We start from the raw sequence: 13,829 nt of genomic DNA on the forward strand, positions 1-13,829 counted from the left end.
ACCTTCAAACAAACCTTTCGTTATTGCGAGAATTAGGTTCCTTTTCTACTTGTAGTTCACATGAAAAGTTGTAAATGTCTAAAAAAATCATGGCTTGAGGAATTCATGAAGTGAATCAAGAATTGAGGAAAAAATTGGGATAGAAAAAAAGGAGATTTTGTATGTACGTGCCCCATCTATATAACACAACTGTACATAAAATGACTGTTTGTCAGAATTTTTAATAAGGCATACACTTAGAACAGAGTACCATGTATTCCGTACCTCTGCAATAGGGGAAATCGTAGTATCCGACGGCGCACTTGTTGCAACGACGCCCAACGATGTTCTGTCGGCACTGGCACTGACCGCCAAGCTCGTCACAGTTGAAGCTAAGAGAACCCTGGCTGTCACAGTCACACTCTGAGGCACCGTAGTTGAAGGCAGAGGAGAGAGAGAAGACGGCTTCACGACAGAATCCAGAGGAATCAGGACTGTAAGAGAGAGGATTAGTTCTCCAATAATTATAATAATAATATGGGGTATTTATATTGGGTGAATTTAAGTTCAGTGTTGACCTCTTGGTGTTGGTGTAAGGTCAATTTTGACATGAGTACATGTATAACACCAAACATAAAATGAAGGTGGTCCTGAAAAGTCATTTAGGAGGTGTTTAGCTCTCAATATTGTGACCTGTAAAACTTATTTAACTCAGAATAGGTTTTGGAGGTAGGAAACGCAATCCAAAATGTGCTTCCAACACCACACCAACACCGAACTTGAAATCACCCACTGTGTGAAAATATATCCACCTTGTTACATGCCCGGGGCACTCTTGCATTACCCAGTTATGCACAGAGAAGACTAGGATAGAGCAAGAGCATGTATGAAGCAATTGATAGTACAAGTTACATGCATATGGCATCCAGTGGGTTAAATGTGAGGATTTGAATCTATAATCATCTTATTTCAATTTCAAACAGAAATATATATATACATTGATATATTGTAGTAAATCAGGAAAATCAATCCAGATATTATACATCTACATATCTACCTATAACCCCTCTCTTCCAATTTCAACATGTCACAGGCTTTATCTAGGCAGGTTTCGAATGAGGCAAATGGCATCTATATAAGCGTACGCCTGATTTATGGGGCGGGGTGTGCACACACTGCGACTTTTTACATACTACATGAGGTGTATTAGTGCAATAGTACAAAATTGGTAGAAATATCAATTTACTGTCGTAAATTAAGATTCAAAATTAGCAGCTATGGAATGGGCACCAGGCATGCATAAAGCTGCGTGTAACTGATGAAAAGCTTTATAAAACACAGCCGACAACTTGGTCAAAGCCGACAACCTTCATATGTACTTTCTACACAGGTTTTAGCTTACCTAAAGAGGAAGTCGTTGGCACTGCAGTACTGGACGACAGGACTTACAACTATAAATACTCAACAGTGGTCTTTATACACAGTTTATTGCTCATCTGAAGAAGAGATCCTTGTTATTGAGATACTTGACTAATCGAAACCTGCCCATAGAGACCATCAACGTGACTAACTTAAATACCTGCGAGTGGTCTTTCTATACAGGTTTAAGCTTACCTGAAGTAGAAGTCGTTGGCACTGCAGTACTGGATGAACTCTCCTGCTCGGTCCTGAGGGTTGGCGTTGATGAGATCGGGTGTGTACATCTCAACAGGGATGATCATGATATCATCCTGGAAAGGTTCAAATGAGAGATGTTTGGAACAATGATGCAGATTAAGATGAGTTGATATCCATTTGGGGGGGGAAGGATATACAATTTACGATAAACAAAATAATGGCTAGGCTTGCATTTATCTTATTAACATGTTTTAATTTATTCTTGTAAGGGTTGGGAAAATTTGTGGCTGCAGCTTTAGTGGAGCCCATGCGACATCGAATGTCATGGGATAGGAGCGGCACAGCTAAAATAAGGGTATTATAAAAGCATATAATTCACTAGAACATCGTACTTTATCATAACTCAGTACTCATTTAACGGCTTGGAAGAGCAGTGACACAACATTTGCTCCTGCGCCAATATCTCAGAGCTTTACTTCATTTAAGATGTAGGGCTAATGTTACAATTGGGCATAATGTTAGGGTTAGGTATAAGGTAGGGTATAGTGTTAAATCCACTGCCGAAGTGCAGAGCGTGAAATTTTTAACAGAGCAATTGTTGCCAGAGCAAAAGACATGGAACTGGAAGAGCACACAACGGTGTTTCAAGATCAAATATGCAGAGACTTACGATCCAGAGTTGACGGTCGCCTCCGTCCGGCAGCGTGACCTGGATGCCTTGGCTGAGGTCGCTGAGTTCGAAGACGTTGCTACCGTCGGGTTTGGTGACGACGACACGACATCCGGACACATGGGGGCAGTATTTAGCATTGAAAGTACCTGAAAGGAGACGTGAGTGTGGTTATTTATGCTTTATCATCATCCATTATTCATCCTCTACTCCATGGGGTTACATACTTCATTCATGATACTGCGGACCTGGGTCCCGTCTTACAAGGAGTTACGATCGATCAAATCAATCTCAACTGTATGGAAATCCATCAACACCATAATTTTTTCAACAGGAAATTTGCGCAATCTCCTTGTAAACAAAGAGAATCCCACTGAATCTTCAAGAGAATGATGAATATACATGTATGACAATAAATAATTAAATAGAAAATATTTTGAACAAATTAGCATTTTAGATGTTGACATTGCTGGCCGTACATGATTGTGATTGATCGGATCAATAACAACTCTCTGTAAGACAGCGCCCTGATATTCCTCTTTTACAAGTGGATTATGGGTTCAAGGCCTATCCTGTGTGTTTATTTCCTTCATCAAGAAATTTCATCTATACAGTGCTTCACTCAATTCCGGCAGCGTCAAATGGGATTGGCAGGAATGGATTCGCCGATGAACATAATGTGTTACAGCTGCTCTACTAAAGCCAGGGTAATTATCCTGCATTATTGTAGAGACTTGTGATAAAGTAAGTCGCTAAATAAGAAAAAAACACATGCAATTATTGCTTATTCTTAAATCATCACAGGGTGCTACGTAACTTTTTAGAAGCACTTGTCCCGTTGGGCAAGTAAATTTTCAAACAGTTGAAATATACTTGCCAAAAAATCTATTTCACTTGCCCGAAAAAATCCTTGAAAAAAAAGCTTGACCTCTTCAAAGAAAGTTTTGCAGTTTTACAAACCATTGACCTTTTTCTCTCTTTTGACATGAAGTGATCTACCTTATTCTTGCGTTTCTTTTTCCAAAGTGATTTTATCTTGCCTGCCATGACCAAAATTAGGGTCAATATATCATCGACCCTAATTTTGGTCATTCTACTGTGAGAATTTTGCTTGCTTAATACGGGCAAGTAGTTTTGGTCTTTACTTCAAAACACTTGCCCGACTAACTTTTACTTGCCTCGGCAATCGGGCAAGTGCTTATGTAGCACCCGGATTATCAACATAAAAGATGAGAGATCTATTTACCTTCACCATCAAACTGGCCGACGACCCTGAAGTTGGCGTCGTAGGACTGTCCGTTTGGTTGGTAGTAGTGAATGACAAAGACAACCTCTCCACTGTTAGGCACGAGATCGTCATCATAAGATGCAGTGTTCTGTAAATTCAGATATAAAAAATTGCATGAAGTCCAGACCTGTCAACCTCTGGGAATGAGGAACTGTATTCAGTGATCCTCAAAACTGTGTTTTGAAATATTGACCCCCATATGACATTTGGTCTAGTTAACTGAAATTACATGCATCCAATTACCTACAATTGTGGAAGTTTTATGACACACAGAATATAGAGATAATTATTCATCAATAGGATACGACTTTCTTAAAAAAACAATTTAATTAATTTTATTGAGAAAATCATATCTTATGAAGAATGCCATTATTTTTGTTGCAAAATGGTAATAACTACCACGAAAACATACCAGTTGGCACCTCTGAAATAAAAAATAATAAGAAACTCACCTCATTATCATTTGAGAGGTAGATAACGGTCGGTGATGGGTTGTAGATGTTTGGTGGCAGGGGTACGTTAGGATCCATGTCGCCATCGAGGAGAATGGTGTTTGGTGGTACGGGGTAGGTCGATGGAAGACACCTACAATGCAACAAGAAACATCAATATTGTTATAAGCTTCCAAAATCCTTTACCGTTCACTTCATCTGGGTCATGATGTGCAGCATAATATGGGTGAATTAAGATTTTTTCTCTCTCTCTTTCCTTTTTCTTCCCTAAAATAATGTTAAAGGGAATCTGTATTTCATAACAAATGAAGGATTAACAACAAATAAAATTATTTTACATACATATATTTATACTTTCTTTTAATTCAATGTAAATCTAGGATAACTATTTCATGTGACAAAAATTAATTGTTATATTATTGTTTTATACACAATATATTGTTGTAATTATTTTGTTTTTTATCGTGTATAGTGTAGAACAAAATGTTCATTTCAAGTGAATAAGTACATTAATGAATTCAAATTCATATAAAATACATCTTCAACACATACCATTTAACATGTTTTCTTTCATGAATGGGTAAATTTATTACTGAAGGAAATATGCCACGGCTAGGGTTCAGACTTAAGACCCTCTGATTGAAAGACAAGGGTTGGGACCATTAGAACATGAAATGAGGAATATCTGCGCCCCATAACATAAAGCTGAATAGTGATTGATCAAGTGATTGATTTAACACTTGATCCTATATAATAATCAATGCAATCAATCTTAGAAATCAGACCCAATCAATCGCAAAGTTTTATGTTACAGACCCGATGTAAGTTTCTCTATTAAGACAGGGTCGTTATCTTCAACCCTGGACCCTTTAACATTAAGCTTTGCAATTGATCATGAGGTTGATCTATGATTGATCAAACACAATAATCGATGCAATCAATCTTAGAAATCAGACTCAAAATCAATCGCAAAGCTTTATGTTACAGGCCCCAGATGTAAGTTCTTCCATTAAGACAGGGTCGTGTATTTTCAACCCTGGACCCCGTAACATTAAAGGACAAGTCCACCCCAACAAAAACTTGATTTGAATAAAAAGAGAAAAATTCAACAAGCATAACACTCGAAATTTCATCAAAATCGAATGTAAAATAAGAAAGTTATGGCATTTTAAAGTTTTGCTTTATTTCACAAAACAGTTATATGCACATCTCGGTCGGTATGCAAATGAGGAACTGATGACATCACCCACTAACTATTTCTTTTGTATTTTATTATATGAAATATGAAATATTTTTATTTTCTCGTCATTGTCATGTGAAATGAAGTTTCTCCCTGAACACGTGGAATTCCATTATCTTAACATTTTGTGCTACAGGCAAGGAGGTCCTAATTGTCAAATTCATAAAAACTGAAATATTGTATAATTCAAACAAGAAAAAACAAAAGAAATAGTGAGTGACATCATCGACTCTCTCATTTGGATGTAACTGGCTCGTTCATATAACTATTTTGTTGAAAATAAGCGAAACTTTGAAATGTCATAACTTTCTTATTTTACATCCGATTTTGATGAAATTTTCAGCATTGTGCTTGTCTGATTTTTCTCTATTGATTCAAATCAACATTTTTCTGAGGTGGACTTGACCTTTAAGCTTTGCAACTGATCATGAGGTTGATGTATGATTGATCAAACACAATAATCAATGCAATCGATCGTAGAAATCAGACCCAAACAATCGCAAAGTTTTATGTTACAGACCCCTGATGTAAGTTTCTCCATTAAGACAGGGTCGTTATTTTCAACCCTGGACCCCGTAACATTAAGCTTTGCAACTGATCATGAGGTTGATGTATGATTGATCAAACACAATAATCAATGCAATCGATCGTTGAAATCAGACCCAAACAATCGCAAAGTTTTATGTTACAGACCCGATGTAAGTTTCTCTATTAAGACAGGGTCGTTATCTTCAACCCTGGACCCTTTAACATTAAGCTTTGCAACTGATCATGAGGTTGATGTATGATTGATCAAACACAATAATCAATGCAATCGATCGTTGAAATCAGACCCACAATTAATCGCTAAGCTACATGTAACAGGGCCCTGATGTTTTTTCCAATATTCTGTGAAGCTAATGCATCAACTATTGACAAAATCAATGATTAATATCTATTTTATTAAAGGAAATATGAACAAGCAGGCTTAATTGCCCCATCTCAACTCCTGAACTACTCATATCTGGCCAGGTTAACTACCCATAATGCAACATTAAGCAGCGTAGTCTTGTAATATAGACCCACTTGAATAATAATATATTAATTCACTGCTCAATACATTCACACCTCAAGTACATGTATATTACCAAGTACAAAACAAGTCCTTTTCTTCTAAAAAAACAATTTAGTTTCTCTATTCAAATAAATCGTTGGATAATTTATTTTCTCATTACTTAGTTGTTATCTCAATAGATTTATTTTAAGACAAGCTATCTACATCATGCAGCAAATGGAAAGACCACACATTTGACTACCCCTTCAAAAGAAGTAATACTAACTCTCCATCAGCAGTACGGACACATTCAAGGGTTGGTGTAACAAAGTCATATGAGAAAGACTCCACTGGGATGGCAATGACACGGCTCTGGGATGGCGGGAGAGAAATATCAAATGCAAAATGAAATTAGAAACAAGTTGTATCCAACACCATCATAGCTAAACCTGCTTGGTGTTATGGTATTACATGAAATCTGAATTATTTCATATTTTCATACATGTGTGTTATGTCTCCCTTGTAACGAAACAAGTTGCAACAATGATTATCTTACACACTAATTAAGTAGTCAATCTTATTCTTCCATTTTTGGATGAAAATTTTCGGACAAATATGATCTCATACACAAAAATACAAAAGAATAAGCGGGAAGATGACATAATCAGCTAGCTCATTGCATAATAATGAACACATGCAGAGAATTGTTTTCAAAGAATACGGTGATGCAAAATTAAAAAATGTCACAGCTTTGTTATTCCTAGTCCAATGTTGATTTTTGTGTGTGTCTGATTTTACTTCTTCAGTTCAAATCATATTCCTTTCCGCCTGGAGTACCCCAAGCAACTTAACTTACGATTGAAAGCATGTAAGGTGATCCGATCTTGGTAAGCTGGGCGTAAGGCATGACCTCCTGGATGTCAAAGACTTTGACACGGTTATCATCATCCAGAACGATGGATCGGCATCTGCACAGATCAAATAGTGGATAGAATATAAATGCGATATTAGAAATTGCAGTGCTGGTCAGAGAGACGTAAATACAAAACTGCCAATATGTTCTAGTCCCATAAGGCAGGGTTCCCAGCTTTTCAAGAAAACAAAATTCCCTGATTTCCCGCTGATGAAGTTTAAAAATTCCCTGATGATTTTTAAAACCCATTCCCAGTTTCGCATGTTTTCTAAGTTGTTGCAGTGAATTACATGTATTTTCAGTATACAAACATTACTGTAAAGCTAAGGTACTAACATGGTGTTAAAGGAGACGAAGCTCTGGAGACAAGGGGCGCTACTCCTTTTGGGCTTTTTAGTGTACATAATCATGTTTATTAAGGTAGAGGCCTTACTTAGATCATCTGCTACTCTACAGTTACCAGTACTTGTACTGCAGTCAAAGAGGCTACACTAAAAAAAACACCATAACCAGTCATTCAATGGATGTGATTGTTGTTTTGATATGCAACAAAACATAACAGAGTCTGACTGAATACCATGCTTTCGACTTTTGGGCTGATAGAAATCCTGATTTTCCCCTCATTTGAGGCATTTTCCCTGATTTGAGGTATCTTTTATCAAATTCCCTGATTGGAAAAAGGTAGAATAATTTTCCCTGATTTCCCTGATGGGCTGGGAACACTCATAAGGCCATTTCTTTGCAGACTCCAAAAATACAAGTGCAATGTTTTTGTGAGGAAATGTCATATTTTAGCACAAAAAATCACGATAAAATCTCTGAAATATGCGTTTCGACTGCAAAAATAAAACCTGTTGGAGCAGAGGCACAAATGTGTTGCCTATTTGCCATCTGTTTTCATTTATTTTATAGTAGTGATCAAGATACACTTACAGGAATGAGCAATCGTTGAAGATGAGTTCTCCTTGTTGGGTATCTTGGGAACCATAGACGTCAAGGAGACCAGAATTCTGGCCAGGTCCACCACCGTAGTACTCGAAGATGATTACATAGCGTCCTGCTCGGTCGATGGGGAGATCGATGCCATAGATGTTCTACGATGTGATGGGAAATGAAATGAATAAAGGAGTGTAAACATAATGATAGGCTGCACAACATTGCATATTCGGGTATCGTCATCATCACCATCACCATCATCACCTTCATCATTATCAGCACTATTATCATCGTTGTTATCATGCTTGTCATCATCAGTATCATCCACAAGGCCATTTTAATCTCGTCACCAATGTTACCTTCAGTCATCATCATCACCATCACCATCAACATTAACATCTCCCTCCCTCATCATCATCAACATCATCATCATCGTCATCATCATCATCATCGTCGTCGTCATCATCAGCACCAAAGCCATCACCACCAACATCATCATTAAAATCTCCACCATCATCATCACTTTCATCGTCATCATTGTCATCACTATCATCCACAAGTCCATTTTAATTTAATCACCGTTACCAACCATTCATCATCATCATCACCACCACCATCAACATTACCATCTATCTCCCTTATAATTACAATCATCATCACCATCATTATCATCATCATCAGCACTATCATCATCGTTGTTGTTGTACTTCTCATCATCGGTATCATCCACGAGGCCATTCTACTCTCATCACCAACATTATCTACCATCATCATCGTCACCATCATCATCACCATCAACATTAACATCCATCTTCCTCATCATCATCACCATCATCGTCATTACAAGACCATACCTGGTTAACATCAACAAGGGCCATGCTATCCACGCCCAGTTCTTGCATAATGAGATCATCTCCAAACCTCTGGACCGGGTAGCGTCCTCCGCCACCATCGACTGAATAGCCGTCAACACCAGGAGCTACGTAGAACTGGTCCACCTCGGGAAAGACATAGAAGTTACATCTATTGGAAGAAACACAATAATAATTATAATAGTAGATGGATGGCAGGAAAGATGCAATAGAAGTGATAAATACATCGCTTACTATGAAACAAATAATAAATGTCACAAATCTATAGATATTAGAAGTTGGTCTCAGGAGTTTTAGAAGTATGTGAATTTCCTTTCTTCTCTTCTTTCCTCTGAGACCAGGGTGATTTTTTTACCATGTATACTATAAGTAAAGATATTACATAAGAGATTATTGAAAATTAAAGAAATATTTGATTCGATGATGGATCCCATGAGCAGGGAAGAATAAGAATTATTCAGTCGAACTATAAAATAAGATCACAAGCATACTGTACGTTAAAATGAGATTGTATCCAATCTCAATTAAACTCTGTAATTATTGGATGGTGGTGAGTACACTTTCGTTAACCAATCTCTCTCGGCGAGATCACCGCTAGGGTGTAAGTTGCACGTATGATAATAATAGGCATTTATATAGCACCACAAATATTCTATTCCAAGGCGCATTGTTATTATTATTACCCCGGCTTTAGCTCGAGCTGCCTTTCAGCACCAATGCATCCAAGGAACTAATCCTGTCAGGTACCCATTCACGTCACCTTGCCAGTGCAGCACAATGAAGGAAATTACGCCATGGCTGGGATTCGAACCCACGAACCTCTGTTTCAAAGTCAGAAGACTTATCCACTGGGCCACAAAGCTCCACGTATGTATTATGAAATACACAAATTTCCATGACTTGACCCCACCTCACACACGAGAACATATGAAATGTAACATAAATCTTTTTTAATGTAAATGGGGATAGCCTCACCTTTGCTGAGGAGTACCGACGATGCAAGGCTCGGTCGTATGCTCTTGAAGAATGGTTGCCTCGTAGAAGTCAGATGGAAGAAGAACAACATAATCCTGTCCAAATATAAAACAATAGAGAGTATTAATGAGTAATACATGAGTCAGAAGGTTCAAAATATAGAATTTTACAACACCCTCTTGATGTAAAAGGAATTAAATAAATTCTTTGTGGCAGGCAGAATGTTAAAGTGTAAATAAACTGTAAATAGCAAATGAAAGAATGCAGACTGCAAACATCAAACTCGACGCACATTATGAAATTTGCAAGAATCTTAACTTCGGAGGGGGCAGACAGAACAAGAAGACAAAGATTTGTCCTGTTTGCAATAATTCATGTTATGACCCTAAGAGGAAAAGTTACTTACATGAAGATAAACAGAAGTTCAGAATGGGTAGGAGAATGAGTAATCAATTTGCTAAGGAATTTACCTCAACTTGAAAGGAAAAGTCGATAAATGGCATTTAATACCTCAATACAATAGCTATCTCCAAAAAAGTCACAAATTTTATTGAAGTAAAACTGGGAATGAAATTATGATTTCACAATTAAATAAATTCTTAAGTTGGTTGTGCAATTAAAAAGCGAGAGACTTACGATGAGGATGCCCTCTGGAGCCTCGATGGCGACAACCCACGAGCCGGGATTCAGCACAAAAGGTTTGATGACTCCGCTACCCTCGACAGTCACGAACTGAGGATTGACCGTGCTGACGAAGATGATACCGCTGCTCTGCTCAGAGGCTTGAACTGAAAATAAAATATGAATATTCATTAGGTATTTACAATATTTACAATTATCAATTTATGAATAATATTCTATATACACACATACAGGGAGCATGTTGGTATCCCCATGACTTCTATGGTTAAAAAAAATACCTAAACAGTTAAATCAATTTAATGCAGGTAAGCATATATGTGGTATTTCCAACAGAACAATACATGATGAAAATATAAGTTCCCAGTATCGATCCCTGAGGAACACACCTTGTGATGGGTCAGCAGGTGTAACAGTCATCCTGCCTCGGGTTGGTCCACCAGCGTTGGGGTAGTAGTAACGCAGGATGATTCGGTAGATGCTTGGGGATTCAACAGTGACTGGAATACGGATTTCAGGCTGTAAAAACAATTCACATAAATTCATTATCAAAATTTTCAATTCTCAATTACTCTTACTTCATCTTGTTCAAACCCCAACCTATTTGAAACCAGTCAACATGAAGGCTCTCGTGTAGATGCAGTTGTAATTGAAAAGAAATCCTGATTAACCACGAGGGTTACTTCATTCATCCGACCACTAATACATCTATATGCATGATGTTCTCAAAACGATTCGTCTTTGCTTTGTGCTTCTAATAAAAGGGTATTGCTCTCAAATTATCATGGGTCGGGTGGTTTAAGAAGTGAAGTAAAAATGGCAAAAAATGGAGAATAGGGCTTACAAAAAAGTTTATTATCTTATAGAATTGCACAACAGCGATTATTCATTCAATTCAATTAATTTATTTCCTCTTTCGATCTTTTTACATTTACAATGATAGCTCAATATACATATTTACAAAATATAACATTTAAATCAATTTTTAGAATACAATGATAACATGAAATCGAAAGGGAAGGAGACTAACTAAAAAGCAGAGCTTGTAGGTTTAAGGCCCCATTTATAAGTACATTTTATGAAAAAAATAAGATAACATTAAGAAATAAACAAACAACAAAATATATATCTAATTAATAAAAATAAAATATTACCTGTATAGCAGACATGATGGCATAGCCAAGGTAAGAGAAGCCTGGGAACTCAAACCCATCGTAACCGAAGCGGACGCGACGGCCATTGGGAGTGTACCCATCCTCGGCCTCAAACTTCATCTGGTGAAGGTCCGGTACAAAGTGATTGGCTTCAGGCCTGGTGAGAAAAAGATATATTTTATATCCAATTTCAAATTCAAATTTTGAAATTTCATAGTTCAAAATTAAAAAATAAGAAATAAATAAAAAAATCGAAAATTGAAAACTTCAATATTTCACTTTCTTGTTCCACTTCAAATTATAATTTCAATTCTTCTTACTGTTTCTTTATTTAATTTCTCATTTTGATTTCAGTTCAAACATCAATGGCCATTCTTATCTAGATTCAATTTTTATTTCATTTCATTTACCCTAAGTAGGCCAGGCTCATCACAATTAGATCTGCCAACTTGATCAAGAACATTTCAGCATTTTAAACGCTGAAAAATCAGTATTTTCTAAGAAATACCATAAGACAACATAAAAATGCCACTGAAGTTGTAGAAATCAGTATTTTGCATGGAACCAACACTATTCTTCTAATTTTTCAGTTCTAAATACTAGAAATCAGTACTACTAATAGCAGCTCTGCATCATCACCATCACCACCACTACCACCACCATTATCATCATCATCATCACCACCACCACCACCATCATCATCACCCATCACCACCACCACCACCATCATCATCATCATCATCATCACCTACATCATCATCATCATCATCATCATCATCACCATCATCATCATCACCACCATCATCATCATCATCACCACCACCACCATCATCATCATCACTACCGTAACCACTACCACAAACATCCTCATTGTTGGAACTATTCAACAAGGTTACTTACATGTCACATCTGACTCCGGTCACCCTAGGCCTACACACACACTGTCCAGTTTGTTTGTTGCAAGCGGCATGCACAGATCCTCCAACATCGCAGTTACAGTCTTGATACAAAATAGAGAATAATAATGATAGCCCTTAATACATTCTAAGCACTGCATACTATAACCGCGGCTTCACCATGGCTATCCTGATTGGGCGCTCAAGCATTCAAGGAACTTCTTCATACCAGGAACCAATCTATTACATTCGGATGGAGATGGCAGTTGTAGATCTTGCAGAAAGACGCGAGTGCTGCAGTGGGATTTGAACCTCAGACCTTGTAGATCGAAGCCCAGAGACTTATCAACTGACCCATAACACCTCTATGAAGCCTCCTTTTTTTGTTTAGGTATGATGCAACAAAGCTCACCAACTCTTACAGGGCAATTATTAGTCTAAGGACATCAAAGGTAAGGTCCTTGGATTTCCCTGTTAATATGTCTTGATGCGTCTCCATTGGCCTCTGATATTTTTTGTACCCTTTTTTATTTGCGCTCATAAATGGTGAAGAAAGTTGCCTTATAGAAAATTAGCTGTGCCCTAAAATTATCTAAATTGCAGGCATGCACTTTTTTTTATAATGTTGAGACAAAGCAGTGCAAGTTACTACTCCAGCTTTTTACATGTTTCAAATAAAACAAGAAAGACTCTAATACTCATGCAATGTCAACTCTCTGATGTGGAAATAACATACAAGTATCTGTAACCACAGTAGTAAAATTGGCATTTAGAAACATCATTTCAGAAGATTTAAACGCTACATAAAATATGATATAATTATAAGTTATCATCTAAATTAAGTCTACGGGGGAAAAAGTGATGAATTACCTTGGCAACCGATGGGGTTGCTGGCATCTAGGAGGTAGGTGCCATCGCGGCATTCATCGCAGGTACGTCCAGTGACTTGACCCTTGCAGTAACACTGACCAGTACTCTGTTTTGTCCAGAAAGAAACCAAACCAGCAAGCATTACAATTCATTCAAAATAAGTATAAAACAAGAATTCTGAAATATAAATTTGATGAAATGTTGAAGTTTTTGGATGTATGAATAAACATTATGTGACATATGATCTCTGCAAAATACTAAGCAAAGATCCTATCTTGTCAACATATGCCCTCAT

The 13,829-nt window shown here is 37.2% G+C and overlaps 1 protein-coding gene across 4 annotated transcripts in view; it reads right to left on the reverse strand.

Annotated features, from left to right (window-relative positions):
• The window catches only part of LOC121430820 (laminin subunit alpha-like), a 110,891-nt gene that overhangs the window by 60,170 nt on the left and 36,892 nt on the right, over positions 1–13,829 (reverse strand). For all 4 annotated transcript variants that reach the window (XM_041628232.1, XM_041628233.1, XM_041628231.1 and 1 more), the window contains 15 exons: positions 13,535–13,640; positions 12,669–12,768; positions 11,769–11,925; positions 11,004–11,133; positions 10,612–10,763; positions 9,976–10,070; positions 8,983–9,151; positions 8,126–8,286; positions 7,136–7,247; positions 6,566–6,651; positions 4,007–4,139; positions 3,513–3,642; positions 2,267–2,415; positions 1,594–1,709; positions 265–473 (listed from right to left, as the gene is read on the reverse strand). In XM_041628232.1, coding sequence (XP_041484166.1) covers positions 265–473; positions 1,594–1,709; positions 2,267–2,415; positions 3,513–3,642; positions 4,007–4,139; positions 6,566–6,651; positions 7,136–7,247; positions 8,126–8,286; positions 8,983–9,151; positions 9,976–10,070; positions 10,612–10,763; positions 11,004–11,133; positions 11,769–11,925; positions 12,669–12,768; positions 13,535–13,640 — 2,005 coding nt within the window. The remainder of the gene's footprint in view (positions 1–264; positions 474–1,593; positions 1,710–2,266; positions 2,416–3,512; positions 3,643–4,006; positions 4,140–6,565; positions 6,652–7,135; positions 7,248–8,125; positions 8,287–8,982; positions 9,152–9,975; positions 10,071–10,611; positions 10,764–11,003; positions 11,134–11,768; positions 11,926–12,668; positions 12,769–13,534; positions 13,641–13,829) is intronic.

The sequence above is a fragment of the Lytechinus variegatus genome, chromosome 17 (assembly GCF_018143015.1).
Source record: "Lytechinus variegatus isolate NC3 chromosome 17, Lvar_3.0, whole genome shotgun sequence".
NCBI lineage: Eukaryota > Metazoa > Echinodermata > Echinoidea > Temnopleuroida > Toxopneustidae > Lytechinus > Lytechinus variegatus.